Below are 19,479 nucleotides of genomic sequence, written 5' to 3' on the forward strand. Positions count from 1 at the left end.
CTGCCTGACCCTTCTTTACTCCCACGTACCCCACAAAGAGTTGGTCATCCACCCGGAACTCTTTTATGCGGTCAAGGTATAACGACATCACTCTTTTTGGGTCCAGACGATGGAGTCACTCCTTTCTTAGCAGGATGCGGTGGAGCAAAGAAGGTGGTAAGGGTGATATTCTGACCCAGATGAAATGGGGTCACCACCTTGGGGAGGAAAGAGGCACGAGTTCTGAGAACCACCTTGTCTGGGAACATAGTGAGATACAGTGGATAAGACGAAAGTCTGCATCTCACTCACCCTCCTGGCAGATGTTATTTCCATTAAGAAGGCTGTCTTGATGGTGAGCACCTAGAGGGGACAGTTGTGTAAGGGCTTGAAGGGAGCACACATGAGAAACGTGAGAACAAGATTTAAGTTCTATTGAGGCATAACAAAGGGCGTAGCAGGACACATATGTACAAGCCCTTTAAGAAATCTATGTTCAAAAGAAGACTTGAAAAGTGAAGGCTGATCAGGCAGCCAAAGAAATGCCGATAAGGTGGAAAGATAGTCCTTAAGAGCACCCAAGGCCGAAACCTGCTGGGAAAGGAATAGTATAAAGAGAAGGATATCAGAAAGAGAAGCAGAAAGAGGATCAATAGATCTATCTGCACAATAATATACAAAGCATTGCCAACGGCAGGCGTATACCATTTTAGTGGAGGGACTCCTGGCTGCCAAAATAACTTGACAGACTTCCGGAGGAAGGTCAAAAGCCATTAACTGCCGCTGCTCACTCTCCAAGCATGAAGGCGCAGAGTTGATAGGTTCGGGTGGAGAACCTTCCCCTGCTGCTGAGACCAAAGATCCTCCCAAAGGGACAGCCTGATCGGAGGATCAATGCTCATTTTCAGAAGCTCGGGATCGCATACTCTCCGTGCCCAGTCCGAAGCCACTAGGATTACTTGGGCCCAGTCGTTCCTGATCTTCTTGAGAACTCTGGGCAGAAGCGGTATGGGCAAAAAAGGGTACAGAAAAACTCCAATGTGCAATAATGCTGACATTGCTTGTTCTCTGCAGAGGCGAACAGACATAACCAAGGCTCTCCCCACTGATGAAAGAATCCTTGCGCCACCTCCGTGTGGAGACACTATTTGTGATCCGCTAGGCATCTATGGCCTGAGTTTGTCCACCCGGGCGTTCAGAGAACCTTCCAGGTGTTGAACCACCAGGGTTATGCCCTGCTGTTCCAGTCATGTCCAGAGACGCAGGGCATCTTGACAAAAAGCCCAAGACCCCACACCGCCCTGCTTGTTGCAGTATCACACTGCAGTAGTGTTGTCCATGAACACCTGCACCATCTTCCCTTTCACAACAGGAAGAAAAGCTTTCAATGCCCGTCGGATCACCCGGAGCTCCAGTAAGTTGATATGGAGTTCGGATTCTGCCGGAGACCAGAGGACTCTGATCTCCACCTCTACCAGATGGCCGCTGCATCCCAGAAGTGACACATTTGTAATTACTGTGACATCTGGTTGCGGAAGGGAGAGGAGTGTGCCTCTGACCCAACTGCAGTTCACTACCCACCACTGCAGGTCTTTTGCAGTTCCCTCTGAAATATGAACCCTGTTGGTGAGATTCCTCTGATGCTGTGCCCACTGGACCTTCAGGTCCCACTACAGAGCCCACATAAGCCATCTGGCATGCTTGACTAACAGGATGCAGGAGGCCATGAGGTCCGGCAGCCTCAGATTCTGTCTCACTGAAATCCAGGATAGAGGCCGAAACATCGGTACCATAACCTGAATATCCTGGACTCACTGCTTGGGAGGATAAGCCAGAAACGGCATTGTGTCCAGAACAGCTCAGATGAAATGGAGTTTTCTGAGAGGGAGTCAGGTGTGACTTCGGCACATTTATAGCCAATGCAGGAGGCTCGCCATAGTCTGAAGGTGGGTGTCGAGAACCTGGGACATAGGAGCCTTCAACAGCCAGTCATCGAGGTACGGGGAAGACTGAAATCAATAGCCTGAGCAGATGAGCTCTACCACTGCCATGACTTTTGTGAACACTAGAGAGGCACTGGTATGACTGAAGGGGTGCACGGTAAACTGAAAGTGTTTGTTGCCCACCTTGAACCACGAATAGCACCTGTGAGCAGGCAGGATGGGGATGTGAAAATACGCATCCTGCAAGTCCAGCGCTACCATCCAGTCTCCTTGGGCTAGGGCAGACAAGACCAGAGCAAGAGTGAGCATCTTGAATTCTCCTTTTTTGAGATTGATGTCCCGCAAATCCAGAATAGGGCGAAGACCCTTGCTCTTTTTGTGGATCAGAAAGTAGCAGGAATAACAACCACTGCCTACTTCTGGCTCCCTTGGCCAAGAAAGCTGCAACTTCCTCACAGAGCAAGACTAATTGATCCTCCATCAGTTTTTCTTTTTGATGGAGGCATAGAGGGAGGGAAAAGACTGGAATGGGAGGGAATAGCCCTTCTGTATGATCTGCAAGATCCATTTTTCTGATGTTATGGACTGCCAGTGAGGGGGATGAAATTGAATCCTCCCTCCAACTGGGCGCGAGTGATCTTGCAGAAGTTTCCTTCATTGGCAACAACCCCTCCGCCTGGGACGACTCGTGGTGGCCCACTGCCCTTTGAAGCCTCATCCTGGACTCCGCACTCTCAATGAACCGTCAAGTCAGCGCAGTCTCCTCCGCCTGCTTCCACACCATTCACATGCCCTGGAAAATCTTCAAATGGATCACAACAGAATCCAGAAGAACAGTCACCCAGGCCCCAGTAAGCAGCCGCGTAGACTACGGCAACGCACCACACCTGAACCACGCCAAGGTACGGAAAAGACTGCAACGCATCCAGAACGCCTCCCCCCGCCTCATCAAGAACGCCCCCAGACACAGCCATACCTCCGCCCTACTGAGAGACCTGCACTCGTGTCCAATAAACAAGAGAATAACATTCAAGCTTCTCATGCACGCCTACAAAGCCCTTCACAACGGACCAGAATACCTTAACAGTAGACTCCACTTCTACATGCCCACCAAACAACTCCGCCGACCGCGCCCTCGCCGCCATCCCACACATCCAGTACACCACAGCAACAGGAAGACCCTTCTCACACCTCGCCGCCAAGACCTGGAACTCCCTCCTCCCCAGCTACCTCAAAAGATCTCCCACCATATTGCAATTCCGGAAAGACCTCAAAACATGGCTCTTCAACTGATCCCCAACTAATCCTCGACAACTGTTCTATTGCTGCCCCCCAGTTCCTTGAGACCCTAGCCAGTGACTGATCGCACTCTACAAATCTGCTGATTTTACAGAATCATACTAGGATGATTTGAGTGATATGGAGGAGGGGAGCTGGGTGGTGGCCGGCCTCTGGCTAGACCCTCTGGGTCAGAAGGTACTAAGACCTCGTCCTCACACTGGATGTTGAGTTGACATAGGACAGTGGCTGATTTGTGGTGGCGTGGCACCACACCCTTTCCAAAGCCTCGAAAGGTGCAAAAGGCAGACTGCTGGCAAGCGGGCGCTAAAAGCCCAAAAGATGTGGCCGTAGCCAGAGACTCCTTGAACCGCTCAAGCGCCTAGTCTGCCTTCTCTCCAAATAGGTGTGAGAAATTGAAGGGCAGGTCCAAAAGGTTTACCAGGACATCCCCCGAAAAGCCAGACGTACGGTGCCAGGCGTGGCGATTAAGGGCCACCGTCGAAGAAATCGTCCTACCCAGAAGGTCAGCCATGTCCAAACCACACCATATTGTAAACTTTGCTGCATCTCCCCCATCTTTAACAACTTGTGAGAGAGAGTCCTGCCCACCCTCTGGGACCTGGGTAGCACCTATGCCACCATATCCCATAAAGCATGGGAAAAATGACCCAATAGGCATGAGGTGTTTACAGACCTCAAAGCCAAGGTGGAGGAAGAATACATTTTCTTACCAAGCTGATCCAGCCTCTTGGATTCCCTATCCGGAAGAGCGGAAGGGAAGGTACCATGGGAAGTGGAGGCCTGGACCACCAAGTTCTCCGGGGTGGGATGTAGGGTGAGGAAACTAGGATCATTAGGAGCTGGTCTATAGCGGCGGCTGATTGTCCCATTTACAGGAGCCCCTGTGCTGGGTTTGGACCATCTCCCCAGCAGAACATCAGTGAGAGCTTCGTAAAGGGTTACATTGGTTTCGATGTGGAAACCCCCGGCTGAAGCACCTCAGTCAGGAGGTTAGTCCTGACTGGCACCGTAGGCAAATCTAGGTCCAAGATCTCAGCTTCCCTAGGCTCCACCATAGCATATCAAGCGCACTCCTCCACAGCCACAGTAGGAGGTGAGATCATGCTACTATCTGGAGAAGTATCCAGTCCACTGGCTTTCCCTAGTTCATCATATCAGTCCATATGCTCCAAACCATATTCTAAAAGGTCCTGAGACCTCTCCCATTCCTCATCTGCACCAGGCTGATTCAAATAAGCCTCAGGCGCTGACCTGGACCCTGTCGTACGACGTTGTTCCGGCTCCAGATCATCTACAATGAGGATGGGGCTCGCACCACTGGTGGGTGCCAGCAGAGTGGGGAGCGCTGACATCGGGAACAACTCTGGAGGAGGCAGTCTGTGTGCCCTCGGCGTCGTTCCGAATTTGGTACTAGATCAGAGTCTCCAATGGCACTGAGGCCAAAGGCACCGGCGTGCAATCAGAGGGGGCCCGTGCCAACCCTGTGGGGACCAAAGGCGCACCAACGGGAGCTGTCTGCTCTAATACGAGGTGTAAGGTGTCATAAAACTCTTTCAGTTGAGCGGGGGTCGCGCTAGCTCCCAGAAAGGGGGTTGGGGGGCTCGAAGTTGGCCTTGCCATCGATCCCACGGAACTGGGCCTGGAATCAAATCAAATCAAATCATTAACATTTATAAAGCGCGCTACTCACCCGTGCGGGTCTCAAGGCGCTAGGGAAAAGGGGGGGGGGGGCAGGAGGGGGGGGTTACCGCTGCTCGAACATCCAGGTCTTTAGGAGTCTCCAGAAAGCGGAGTGGTCCTGAGGCTGGTGGGGAGGGAGTTCCAGGTCTTGGCCGCCAGGAAGGAGAAAGATCTCCCACCCGCCGTGGAGCGGCGGATGCGAGGGACGGCAGCGAGTGCGAGGCCAGAGGAGTGGAGGAGGCGGGTGGGGACGTAGAAGCTGAGGCGTCTGTTGAGGTATTCCGGTCCCTTGTTGTGGAGGGCTTTGTGTGCGTGGGTGAGAAGGTGGAAGGTGATCCTTTTGCTGACTGGGAGCCAATGCAGGTGTCTCAGGTGTGCGGAGATGTGGCTGTTGCGGGGTACGTCGAGGATGAGGCGGGCCGAGGCGTTTTGAATGCGTTGCAGGTGATTTTGGAGTTTGGCTGTGGTCCCGGCGTAGAGGGTGTTGCCGTAGTCCAGGCGGCTCGTGACGAGGGCGTGGGTCACGGTTTTTCTGGTGTCGGCGGGGATCCAGCGGAAGATCTTGCGGAGCATGCGGAGGGTGAGGAAGCAGGCGGAGGACACGGCGTTGACTTGCTTGGTCATGGTGAGAAGAGGGTCCAAGATGAAACCGAGGTTGCGGGCGTGGTCTGTGGGGGTCGGTGCGGTGCCGAGGGCCGTGGGCCACCAGGAGTCGTCCCAGGCGGACGGGGTGTTGCCGAGGATGAGGACTTCCGTTTATTCAGAGTTCAGCTTTAGGCGGCTGAGCCTCATCCAATCTGCGACGTCCTTCATACCTTCTTGTAGGTTGTTCTTGGCGCTGGCGGGGTCCTTGGTGAGGGAGAGTATAAGTTAGGTGTCATCGGGTAGGAGGTGATGATGATGTCGTGCTTGCGTACGATGTTGGCGAGGGGGCTCATGTAGACATTGAAGAGTGTCGGGCTGAGTGATGAGCCTTGAGGTACGCCGCAGATGATCTCGGTGGGTTCTGAGCGAAACGGAGGGAGGTAAACTCTTTGGGAACGGTTTGCGAGGAAAGAGGCGATCCAGTCCAGGGCCTGGCCTTGGATCCCGGTCAATGTCCCCGAGACGCCTAGTCTGCTTGGACTACTACTATTTTTTGTGCCTCTTCCCCGAGTGTCCGGAGGACCTCAAGTGTGAAGAAGAGGACTTGGGGCTTCTGGAGAGGTCCCGCAACCACCTCCTCGATCGAGACTTGACCTCCTACGAGTCACGCCAACCAAAGTCAACTGCCAGGCCGCCTTGAGCATCAGAGACGGCTCTCAAAGCTTTCGGGCTATGGCCCGGCAGCAGGAACACAACTTCGATCCAGAGACATATCTGATGTGGTCCATCACGATGGTATGCACCATATGGCTTGAACCCCATCTTCCTCAATGTCATCCCCGCACAGACTTGAAAAAGCTTCAACAGAAAGGCAGAGTTTACCTCAAATCCGGACCTGCACTTAACTGGCACGGAAGGATAAGAACTCACTTACGTGCACCAGGGTGATGCCTTTATATGCGACCGTGACGTCGCAGACTGTTCAGACGACGGCTTGTGGACCCGAATTACACCACTGAACGGCATGGGAAGGGTAGTGCTCTACAAAAAATTCCAGATTCCAAGCCAACGCCAGGCAATTATAAGGTAAGGAATCTGCAGCTAGAAGTCTCTATCAGATATAGTTCACATGGCATCAAAACATTTTGGCAAGTTTTAATCAATGCATCCAATCCCATTCTGTGTGAGAAGGGAGCTTGCCTAAGTCCTGGCAAACAATCTGCCACTAAGTGTGAAGTTTCCTGAAGTGAAAGCTTTCTATCCTATGGCATCTAGTTTTTTTGACTCTCAATCTGGTGGCACTGTCAGAAAGGAGTTTGAATTCAATTTTGTTGATGAGACCAAGACTAGCAAATATTGTACTAGACAACTTTGTATTCCTTGAAATGATATTGGATTCCTAACACCTACTCTATTTTCAGAACACTGTGGCACAGTTTCACAGTGTTGGAAGGGCCATGCACTAAGAGAATACCTACATGAACTACACTGGCATAGCTGAATTAGATACTTTGCAATAGTTGAGTGATACAATCCTATATTTTGCAAAACGTTTTATTCAAAGGTGCGTTATTATAATGAAAAAGTGCCTCTAAACCAAAGAATGAATTTGCGAAATCTGGGTATCTCACCCACCAAGAGCAAGTCTCCTATCTCTCTGATGCAAAATCTTCAAGTTCATCAACTGAATCTGCGACAAAAATGGTTTGTGCACTTCCTCCAAAGGAGAAGATAGACTATATTCAGCAAGTGAAAACTCAGTTCCTCAAACATTCAATGCAGTCAGCAAACTCAGGTATGTACCTTCTGAGTTTGATGTCCATAATGCTCTGTTCTAGTGCCTGAGACTTGGTGAAGGATGCGGCCACTACAATGAGCACAATGCATGCAATAAAAATCTGTATTATAAGGAGTTGAAGGATGAAGAAAAAGTGTCCTAAGGCCAAACTACTAATCTGGAAGTGTCCTTAGAACAGCTTAAAACAGAACAGGATTCTTTCAGACCTTTCGCTACACATGACTTTAATAACCAATGCTTCTCTACTAAGTTTATGAGCTTGTCTCAGCGGAGGCACATAGTGTTAAAGGCTGGTAGTAGCGCCTAAACGTTTAGTTACTAATTGGCTGTTTACCACAAATTTCTGAATGTTTTGATCACATAATAAATGCTCCAAATTTAAGTTGCATGCCGTTCCTAGAGTTTCAAAGGGATGGCAAAATAAGTTTCCTCTGATCCTCTCATTTTACTTCTTGGGGCTTTCCAAATAGATTAATTTCAGATGGGCCACTCATATAAAATGTAAACCCTGCTCTCCTGTTTACGTACATTTCTAGCATTTTGCAAGCAACGACCAGGAGAGTCAATGAGTTACATACCATTTTTGCCTCACCTACCTTCATCAGCATGTGCTCAAAATATGAGTTAAGTCTTTCTTTCTCTTGAACATAGCATCAGTTTCATTAGCCCAACCCTAACTCAGCTGTTCTTTCCACATCCCAAAGAGCCATGAGTCACTACACTGTTAGGAATCAAACTATTCAAAAGCAAGTAATTTTCCCATGAGATTAAAGAAGCCAACAACTGCCAGACCGATCTCTTTGATGGTTGTACATGGTTATGAACTGACCAATAAACTATCATCTGAAGGCTTCCGTATTCAACCTGTTAGAGGTATAGTGGCATCAACTTTCCTGTGAAGTGTCAAAGTTCAGATCTATGAAACAGATACTTGGTCTTACCTGAATTTCCTCAGCACACAATATATTGAGCTTAATAGAAGAAAACCAGCTCACTTTAGTAAGGAAGTACTCTAGTCTTTCTTGGTTTAATGTATACTGATGTATCCTTAATCCTCCCTGAAAACGAATGCTCTGAAAATGGGTGAAATAAGTAATCTGCTGGAGCGTTTCATTTATTGGAAGAATAGGTTATCGGCTACTGCGGATTCCCTAAAGCACCCCCCACCTCCACTCATTTGATTAAATAGTTTTGTTGTTTAGCAAGTTTTGTTGTATCATTTGCACCTCATATCCATGAGTATGTGGAAATTAGATGTGTCATCATGTGACACCATATGGAATGTGTTGCTAGCAAATCCAGTGGCTGTGCAATTTTCTGCTAAAATCTTATAGCACCACCTGGAATAGTACACCAGTATGTGCAGAAAATGACATGTAATTTATCTTTGGTAACATCCTTTCTGCTGGATACTCTAACTACCAATCCTTCACCATTACAGTATTACCCGGGCATCAGATTCAATCCCGAACATTTTCATCAGTGCTATGTGCTGTTAGATGGTGCCACGTGCTCTTCAACACTGATGTCAGTTCCTTTCTTCCTGTGCCTTCTGACAGGGACATGGAGCTAAACTCCACAATTCGTCATTCTTCTAACAACTCCAAAAATAAGAAAAATCGATGTGATAGGAAACAATGTCTTCTATAAAACTACAATTTTTAAACCATGCTGAGACTGTAGGGAACAGACACATCCTGGCCTCATTCATGTACAATTTATCTAGAGCTGGTCTGCAATTTCTAACTTTAGACAACTTGATTTCACACAAATACTTTTCCAATGATCCTGGTTGGTCTCATACAAATGTTCTTACATTAACTTACCTAGTAAGGAGACACATAAGCTGCCTGACTTCCTCTCGCATTCCGGCTGATCCACGACGTAGATTGTAGTCAAAAAGCTCACGGATGAGGCCTTGAGAAACTAGGATGTGGCGGATAGTAGAGTTGGTGGCCAAAGCTCTCAGTAATGTGATACAGTGCTCAGTAACAGCAGAAGCACATCCATAGCACTTAGTGGACGAAGTATGACCGCAACCCAACACAGAAAGTGCTCTGTACTGACTGGCTGTGAACGTGGGCTGCACAGTGGTGCGAGAAGACTTTGTTGCTGCTTCCCTCTGCTGAAGATCATATTCCAGTAACTCCTTCCTGGATGCAAACACTTTCTGTAATGAAACAAACAGACTAATTTAGCCTATGGCTCCAGCCCAGGGGTTCTACATATTAGTTAAGATGAATAGTTACACTTAAAAAAACAAACAAACAAAAAAAAAAAAAACAGCTGAAGTGTAAGCTGCAGTCAGTATGGAAGTATTACTTACAGATAACATTAGTTCTTCAGTTTTCCACAGATTATAAATGTCTTATGTGCTCTCAATACTGCATTAGGTAATAGAAGATCTGCATCTTTGAAAATACAACAAACTGGAGCAGCAGCACATGTTCCAGCTCTGGCCAGAGCATGACAAGCTTTCTGGTCTAACCTGCTAGGTTTGGGGAACAAGGATTATCTTAATCTTGGGCATTTAAACTTGTAAACAACAGCCTTTCCTGCAATTCATTAACAGAGTATTTCATAAGGATCTTCTTTCTGGCATCTTGAATGCAAGTTTTGACAACAAATTTGTTGCTTTTGGTGTAAGATGTCACTCGATACCTGAATCCTGCTGTATCAGGCATTCTTACTTAATACCCACACCTCTGTCTTTTATTCCTTCCTTTGCATCAAAAGCCTAGAATGACCAAGGCACACTTTTTACTGCACCACTGCTCTCCAGACGAACATGCTGTCTATGCCAATACATGAACAAGTTGCGCAGACAAAATAGAAGCAGTTGGCAGATCTAGCATAAGATCTTTAGAGCTGTTTGTGCTGAGTTTCTCTCAGGGCTTTCAAACGGCTCTGCCACACAAGGATCAGGATCTGGTTAACCAAAATTCCCACTGAACGACCACCAAGGTCCCATGGAAGTGGGCACTTTCACCTCAAGTCTCAATCAAACAGTGGGTAAATATGTGAGCAGGTATTCACACAGTAGCTTGGGGAACAAATTCCTTTTATCCTAGTTTTATGTTTACACATTCTCACATTTATCAATGACCCTGAAGTCATGACTGACGTATGTCACTATAAAGCTCACATGGTCTTACTGACACAGGCAAGGTACCATGGACTGCAAGTATCTGAATAACTATCCTCACCTGTTGCCCTCATGCCTGACCAACCTGTCGGAGTCTCACAAGAATGCCCACAGCCAAGTCCTCTAATTCGGTTACTTTTTATTTCAGATTCCTGACCTCCTGAAGGGATACCAAAATAGACCCTCCCAAAAAGGTTCAGAGTCTGAGAAGTGGTCTTCAACCACTGAGCGGGTAAAATGAATGTCCCTGGTGGCTTGATCAACAAGTTACTTACCTTCGGTAATGCATTATCTGGTAGAGATATATGTGGGAGCAGATTCCTTACATCAGAATTTTCCCAAGGTGTTAGACTACATCCGTAAGAATGTTTGTGAGCAGTAAACCTGCACACCGGTAGGTGGTGCTGTTCAGGCCATAAGTGACATCCATGGCACCCATATAGGCACCACCCAGGTGAGCGGACGTCAGATTCTTTTTATTACTTTTGATGCCAGAAGCGCAGAGCCATGAAGAACATTGACCAATGGTGTGGAAAACTAGGGCACTGAAAGGGAACAGCCCTGTTCAAAGAAATCCGTTTGACGAGTGGGAAGGATGGGTGGGACAGTAAGGAATCTGAAACTAGACATTCTCAACCAGTTAAAGCATTACTGAAGGTAAGAAACTTGTTCATCTGGGAGAGACGTCTAGCAGCAGATTGCTTACCTTAGAATAGATACCCAAGCAATATTATGCCCGGAGGTGGGTTTGTGGACCAATGTCACAAGGAAGTCGTGCAGAACCAAATGGGCAAAGAGCCCATCCCTATAGACCTGACTGTCCAGGCAGTAGTGTTTTGTGAATATGTGCAAAGAGGCCCACTTTGCTGCCTGATAGATGACCATGACGGGAACTCTGGGTGCTAATGCTGTCGTCTCAACTTTAGCTTTGGAGGAAGGAGCTTACAAGCCTTAAGGGGGCTGCCTTTTGGCCATTGCATAGCAGATCCACTTGGAGATGGTCCACTTCTGCATGGCCCATCCTTTCTTCGCTCTGACATACCCCATGAAGAGTTGGTCATCCACTCAAAACTTTTGTGCAGTCAAGGTAGAACATCAATGCTCTGTTTGGGTCCAGACGGTGGTATTGCATCTCTTCTTTACAGGGATGTGGAGGAGCGTAAAAAAAAAAAAAGCAATGCGACTGACTGACCTTTGTGAAACAGAGTGACCACTTTCAGGAGAAAGGAGGCACCAGTTTTTCAGGATGGATGGAGAGGTATGGAGGCTTGGCTGATAAAGCCTGAAGCTCACTCAATCTTCAGGCAGATGTAATGGCCATGAGGAAGGCTTCTTTGATCACAAGGCGCTTGGAGGGACCATTAATGAAGGGGCTCGAAGGGAGCACACATTTAAAAAAGTTAAAACAAAATTAAGGTCCCACAGAGGCATGATAAATGGTGAAGGAGAAAAAAAGATGAACCAAACCTTTTAAGACTTGAAGAGGGGTGGCTAGTCGGGTACCCAACAAAAAACAAAAAAAACAGCGATAGAGAGACGGCCATTATGAGTGACCAGAGCAGAGCTATGCTGGGCTGAAAAGCAGAACTTGAGGAACGGGGGAGAAAAGGGATCAATCTGTTTTTCTGCACAGCATGCCACACATTTATTCCGACAGGAGTATACCATTTTGATGGAGGCACACCTGGTTGCCAAGATTATGTACAGATTTGGAGAGGAAAGTTAAAAGCTGGCAACTGTTGCCACTCAATATCCACACCAGAAGGCGGAGAATGGACACGTTCGGGCGCAGAAACCTCATCTGCTGCTGCAACAGAAGTTTCTCCTGAAGGGGCAGTCTGATCGGAGGAATGATGGACATGTGCAGCAGCTCAGGATACCAGATTCTCTGTGCCTTACTCAGGCCTGGTCTTTCTTGATCTTCTTGAGCACTCTGGGCAGAAAGGCATAGAGGCTGCCTGAGTTCCACTCCAGATGAAAAGCGTTTCTGAATGATTGCTGCCTTAGAAACTCCAACGCGCAAAACTGCTGACATTGTGCATTCTCTGTGGAAGCAAACAGATCTAATCAAGGGTCTCCCCACTGCTGAAAGAGACCTTCCACCATCCCTGGACAGAGATGGCATTCGTGATCTGCTAGGTATTGTTAGTTGAGTTTGTCTGCTCTGTTGTTCAGAGATCCCACCAGATGTTGAAACATCAGCGGTATGTTAAGCCACGTCCAGAGGCGCACAGCCTCTTCACAAAGAGTTTACAACCCCACCTGGCCATGCCTGATGCAGTACCACTTGGCAGTGGTGTTGTTCCTGAACACCTGCACTTTATTTCCCTTGACAGAGGGAAGAAATGGTTTCAATGCTAGTCGGATCGCACGAAGCCTGGGTTCTGCCAGAGACCAGATGCCTCTGAACGCCACCTCTCCCAGATGGCCACCTCCATCCCCGGAGTGAGTCATCTGTCAGCACTGTCAGATCTGGTTGCGGAAGGGAGAGGGATCTGCCTCTGACCCCAATCACGATTTCTTAACCTCCACTGCAGAACTTTCACAGTTCCCGCCGAGATCTTTGCCTTGTCGGTGTGATTCCCATGATACAGCACCCACTGGAACTTTAGGTCCAAAGCAGAGCCTGCATCAACTATCTGGCATTTATTACCAGCAGGATGCAGGGTGCCATGAGGCCCAGCTGCCTCAGACATTCTCAACAAAATCCAGGATAGAAGCAGAAATATCAGTATCATAGCCTGAATGAATATCCTGGACTTGACACTTGGGAGGATAAGCCCGAAACGAAACAGCACTGTATCCTGAACAGTGTAGATGAAAGGGAGCGTCTGAGAGGGAGCCAGGTCTGACTTTGGCAAGTTTATAGTGAACCCCAGCGAATGCAGGAGGTCCGCTGTAGTCTGGAGGTGGGAGACAGCCTGGGGCGAGTCCTCCTTCAGCAGCCATTCATCAAGATAGGGGAAGACTGAAACCCCAGATCTTCATAGACGACCTATAACCACCACCATCGCCTTCGTGAACACCCAAGGGGCGCTAGTAAGGCCAAAGAGGAGCATGGTGAACTGAAAGTGCTCGCTGCCTACCGTGAACAGCAAGTAACATCTGTGGGCAGGCAGGACGGGAATATGGAAATAAGAGTCCTGAAAGTCCAGTGCTAACATCCAGTCGCCTGGGTCCAGGGCAGATCGAGGCTCAGTCAGGCTGAGCATCTTGAACTTCCCCTTTTTGAGAAGAGACATACACACACAATAATAATTAGTAAGTGGCACAAGAAACAACAAGCAATAGTTAGAGCCCTAGGGGAGGACCAAACCATACACTAAGATAGTGGATTGCGAAGTGAAGTCCCCCGCCCAAGGATATGGAGTAGTGAGAGGGGAGCTGGAAGAACTAGGTGCAGGAAGCTGGCCTGGTGTGTGGTGAGCACCTATGGTGTTATCACCTTATACCAGGTCCAGGTATCCCCAATTAGTGAAGAGTAGGCAATGTCTAGGAAGCCTGAGCTCTCTAGAGGTAGCCATGGATGAGCAGCCAAGACTTATCTAGGAGACATGCAAAGCTTATGCATTACTACTATGGCCAAACAGCACTATCACACATGACAGAACCACATAGTGTTACAAAAATAAAGGTGACTGCTTTGCAGCAAGGAGTGCTGGGGGCCAGGGCTACATGGAGCCTGAAATTCCCTTGGAGGAGGAACAAAAGCTGTGGTAGCTGCAAGAGTCGCGGTGCACAGGGGTACTGTCCTGCAAGGAGAGGCAAGGGCTTACTGTCTCCCAAGTTGGACAGCTGGTACAGAGGACCAAGGGGACCACTCAAGACCACACCTGTGATGCAGGATCCACGCAGCTCCAGAGGAGAGAAAATCCACGCAGCCGGTCGTCGCTGCAGTTGGTGCCTGTAGATGCAAGGGAGTGACACTCACTCCAAGGGAGATTCCTTCTTACTTCAAGTGCAGGCTGAAGATTTGTCACCCTCAGAAGATCCACAGCTGGGGAAATATTGCAGTTGCTGGAAAGAGCCGGGGAAACAATGTTGCAGGGCAGAGTCATCGCTGTAGTTGCAGATTGTCAGTTCCTGGAGGGTTCAGTTGCAGTCCCAGTGGCCAAAAGATGAAGTAAACAATACAGTGGAGTCCTGCTGGAATCTTGCACATCGAATTTGAGGACCCACCCAAGGAGGAGACCCTAAATAGCCCAGTAAGGGGGTGTAGGAAAATGGCTCCCTGTTGCAGTTACCCCCCACTTTTTGCCTGATATTGATGCTGACTTGACTGAAGTGTGCTGGGACCCTGCTAACCAGGCCCCAGCACCAGTGTTCTTTTACTAAAAATGTACCATTGTTTCCACAATTGGCACACCCCTGGCACACAGATAAGTCCTTTGTAAAAGATACCAGTGGTACCAAGGGCCCTGTGACCAGGGAAGGTCCCTAAGGGCTGCAGCATGTGTTGTGCCACCCTAAGGGACCCCTCACATAACAGAGGCACACTGCCATTGCAGATTGTGTGTGTTGGTGGGGAGAACGGCAAAGTCGACATGGCATCCCCCTCAGGATGCCATGCACACAAAATACTGCCTGTGGCATAGGTAAGTCACCCCTCTAGCAGGCCTTACAGCCCTAAGGGAGGGTGCACTATACCACAGGTGAGGGCATAGCTGCATGTATCAAACTTCTCAGAATAATAAACCCACACTGATGCCAGTGTTGGATTTATTACAAAATGCACATAGAGGGCATCTTAGAAGATGCCCCCTGTAATTTACCCAATCCTTCAGTGCAGAACTGACTGGTCAGTGCCAGCTTGCCACTGAGACGAGTTTCTGCCCCCCTGGGGTGGGAGCCTTAGTGCTCTGAGGACAGAAAAAGCCTGCACTGGGTGGAGGTGCTTCTCACCTCCCCCTACAGGAACTGTAACACCTGGCGGTGAGCCTCAAAGCCTCATCCCTTTTGTTGCAGCACCCCAGGGCATCCCAGCTAGTGGAGATGCCTGCCCCTCTGGACAAAGCCCCCACTTTTGACAGCAAGTCCAGAGGAGATAATGAGAAAAACAAGGAGGAGTCACCCACCAGTCAGGACAGCCCCTAAGGTGCCCTGAGCTGAGGTGACCCCTGCCTTTAGAAATCCTCCATCTTGGTTTTGGAGGATTCCCCCAATAGGATTAGGGATGTGCCCCTCCCCTCAGGGAGGAGGCACAAATAGGGTGTAGCCACCCTCCAGGACAGTAGCCATTGGCTACTGCCCCCCAGACCTAAACACACCACTAAATTTAGTATTTAGGGGCACCCCAGAACCCAGGAAATCAGATTCCTGCAACCTGAACTAAGAAGAAGGCTGCTGACCTGAAAGCCCTGTAGAGACGACAACTGCTTTGGCCCCAGCCCTACCGGCCTGTCTCCTCACTCGAAGAAAACTGCAACAGCGACGCATCCGACAGGGACCAGCAACCTCTGAAGCCTCAGAGGACTGCCCTGAACCAAAGGACCAAGAAAGTCCTGTGAATAGCGGCTCTGTTCAAATCCAGCAAAAACTTTGCAACTTTCTTGCAACTTTTAAAGACTTCACTCTTCCCGCCGGAAGCGTGAGACTTCACACTCTGCAACCGACGCCCCCGGCTCGAGCTCCAGAGAACCAACACTACAGGGTGGACTCCCAGGCGACTGCGACCTCGTGAGTAACCCGAGACGACCCCCCTGAACCCCTACAGCGACTCATGCAGAGAGAATCCAGAGGCTCCCATGACCGCGACTGCCTGTAACAAGTAACCCGACGCCTGGACGAAGCACTGCACCCGCAGCCCCCAGGACCAGGTAGAACCGAACCTCAGTGCAGGAGTGACCCTCAGGCAACCCTCTGCCTAGCCAGTCGGTGGCTGGCCTGAGAAGCCACCCCCTGTGCCCTGCCTGCACTGCTAGAGTGACCCCTGGGTCCCTCCACTGATTCTTATACAAAACCAGATGCCTGCTTTGCACACTGCACCCGGCTGCCCTGTGCCGCTGAGGGTGTGTTTTGTGTGCCTACTTGTGCCCCCCCCCCCCCCCCCCAAGTGCTCTAAAAAAAACCCTGGTCTGCCCTCCGAGGACGGGGAGTTGTGACCGACGCCGGTCCGGTTACAGGGCTGGATCCGTGGGTGCTCTTAGGACAGAAGCAGCCAGTACAGATCCCAAAGGGCCCACTTCTGACTCCAAGGGGACAGAAGGTGCTCCAGTGGTGTCGGGGTGCCCAGGAATGGGGCGCATGGCCGTGTAAGACACTCTGAGTTGGGCAGGGGTCGCTCTGGCTCCCAGAAACTCAGGGAGGTGCAGAGTTGGCCCAGGTTCTACAGAACAAGGCCAAGAGTGTTGACGCTCCCTCATCTAGTTGGCCAACAAGGGGTAGTCTAAGAACACTTCGACTTCTTCTTATGCCTGAACTTACCCAATCGCCCTGAGGACTTGGATGACGATGATGATGGAGGACTGTGACCAATCCTGGGGACTTTCTCCCAACCGCGCTCTCGACTTATACAGAGTCGAGCGTTGGGCCTCCATCAGCTTCAGGAGCCACTCCCACAAAGCCTTTGAATGCATGGCCTGGCACTCAAAGAATGACTTTGGGTCGTGATCGTGCTCCAGGAACCAAAGACACATGAGGCGTAAGTCCGTCACAGACATCGCCAGATGACTAGATCCACAGGGCCTGACACCGGTCCCTCTGGAGAACATCCTCGATGCACCAGGAGTAAAACACTTGCAAAACACTCGACAAAAAGTAAAAATAAATAAATAAAAAAAGCCAGTCAAAAATTGAGGGCTAGCTCTCTTTGGATCAGTGCTTGCTGGTGAGGAAAGAAAGGAATTGATGTCAGCACGCCGGAATGGCGCATATATAGGAAAAGCAACATCATAACTAATGCAGATGATGCCAACAACGGAGCCAATTGAAGTCACCTAACGGCGCACAGGCATACTGCTCATGAAAATCTATCATATCCAGTCTGAAGCCTGGGGAGAATTCAAAAGTAAGAAATCTGCAGCTAGAAGTCTAACTAATAATCCAAATATAGGCCAGCATCAGTATAACGTGGGGAGAACATTGACCCCCTTCAAAGGAAGCTGGCATCATCCAGAGAAACTACAGCATGGCCTCCCTGAAGGCCTCTGTGTGCTGTACAGGCAATTACAGCCTGGGAAAAACACGGCAAGCTTCGATATAGGCTAAAGGTCAGATGAGTCTTGGACGGAGTTGTGTCCTTCGAGTGCCAACTGTGTGGCTTCTCCCTGAAGAGTGCGTGGGGTGGGGGCTTCCCACTTGGACGTTTGCATTTATGGCAAGATTTGTCCCTCAACTTTGTCTTTCTTGCCCAGTTCCACCTCCCTCTGTCTAATGGCATTTAAAGCCATCACAGAGCATTTATGCAGGACTTTGATGTGTGCTTAGGCACTAGAGATCACACGACAAGCAGATGTCTTATGATTCTGTAACAGACTTCTGCTTCTTGCAATCACTGCAGTCTCTCAAGCATGTGGTCTTCGGGAGAAGACTTTTCTCTAGCAAAAGTTCCGGAAAAAGCAATTATGGAGTGGGTGAAATACAAACAAAAGTTAATTTGATCTCAAAGGGATGGCACCTATATATGACTCACTGTCAACACTTCCAGAGGTGGTGTGAGGCTGCCACAGATCAGAATTGTGCCACCTACTAGAGTGCAGAAGCAATTACTAGAAAAAGTACCCGATTCAGTCTTGAGGGGCAGGGAGAATTCTTAAGTCAAAGAACCTTATATCCTGCGGTGGACAATGGCAATCACTCTGGGGCGGAGTTAAATTCCAGCCTTCTGCTTGATTTTTAGACACCGACATAATGAGACACTGACTGATGCATGCTTGGAACTGTGTTGTGAGAAACTACAAATGTCCTGCTTATTTACGGACTTCATTAGTGGCCGAACTAGGCTCTGAATCATCTCAGCTTTGGATTTAGTCAGTGACCAAAGGCAGCTATGTGTCTGATCTGTACTTAGATTGTGAGAGTGATCCTACACAGCTCTAAGTCCGATATGCCGGTGTATTTACCTGAATTATCTTGGACAGCTCGTCGAAAGAGGTCTTGCAGTCCCCGCAGTACTCCTGGGCCAGCTGAAGGATGTATCGGTTTACACTGGCAGATGCAGAGCTGATTCCACCAGCATTACTGCTGTCGTCCTATGAAAGTAACAGAACAGTTTACAAATCAGCGTTTAAGAAAGAGCAGCTATAATTTACCTAAACACTGGAGCCAACCACACAGGGCTATTCATAGGGATACTTCATTTCAGTCAACTTTTTGCTTGTGTAAACATGAGCACAGTAACACGCAGAGCTCAGGATGACAACAAAAGAACTGATCAAAGGGGTCACTGTGGAATGAGGGCATGTGGTCACTCACCCAGTGCATGCCATGTGCTGAGGCACGAAGAAAAACTAATTGTGCACCGACTGGGACGTGCTGATGAGCAACGGATGCTCTACATACCGCATAGTACTAAGTGGGTGCAGTTGGCATAGAGGACGCTAAAAAGAGAAAGCATGTTGCTGTGCAGTACAGGAATACTGTCAAGCAGTTTTGGGGGTCTGAGCTCTTCATAGGATAAGGCTAGTTTAAATAAATATATCAACAGTCACAGGAATAAAGCGCTCACTCAGGCAGCCAGTTAATCCAGTTTGTTCTTCAAAAAACACTTTTTGGACGTCACAGCGTGTGTCATATTCATTCACTGACAAACCAAAGCTTTCAGAGACACTATAGTTCGGAAATAGAATAAGAACAAAATCTTAGACATTCCCTAAAAAAAAAAAAGGTTACAGGGACGTTATAGTTAGGTTCGTATTTACATGTACAAAACCATAGAAATTCAGCTGTTATAGTTAAAGTAACTTCATAATCATAAAAACCTTATTTCGAGCAACAGAGATCATATAGGCAGAGCATAAATAAAACAGCACATGGAAATACATACGACTTGAGAGGTGAATCTCATAATATTTACATATCTGTCCGAAGACAAGAGGGCAATTCAATAA

General features: G+C 48.7%; 1 protein-coding gene across 17 annotated transcripts in view; it reads right to left on the reverse strand.

Moving 5' to 3' along the window:
- UBR4 (ubiquitin protein ligase E3 component n-recognin 4) overlaps positions 1–19,479 on the reverse strand; it is a 1,862,787-nt gene that overhangs the window by 291,004 nt on the left and 1,552,304 nt on the right. For all 17 annotated transcript variants that reach the window (XM_069240131.1, XM_069240143.1, XM_069240141.1 and 14 more), the window contains 2 exons: positions 18,493–18,621; positions 9,114–9,457 (listed from right to left, as the gene is read on the reverse strand). In XM_069240131.1, the coding sequence (XP_069096232.1) occupies positions 9,114–9,457; positions 18,493–18,621 (473 nt within the window). The remainder of the gene's footprint in view (positions 1–9,113; positions 9,458–18,492; positions 18,622–19,479) is intronic.

This window comes from Pleurodeles waltl, chromosome 6 (assembly GCF_031143425.1).
Source record: "Pleurodeles waltl isolate 20211129_DDA chromosome 6, aPleWal1.hap1.20221129, whole genome shotgun sequence".
NCBI lineage: Eukaryota > Metazoa > Chordata > Amphibia > Caudata > Salamandridae > Pleurodeles > Pleurodeles waltl.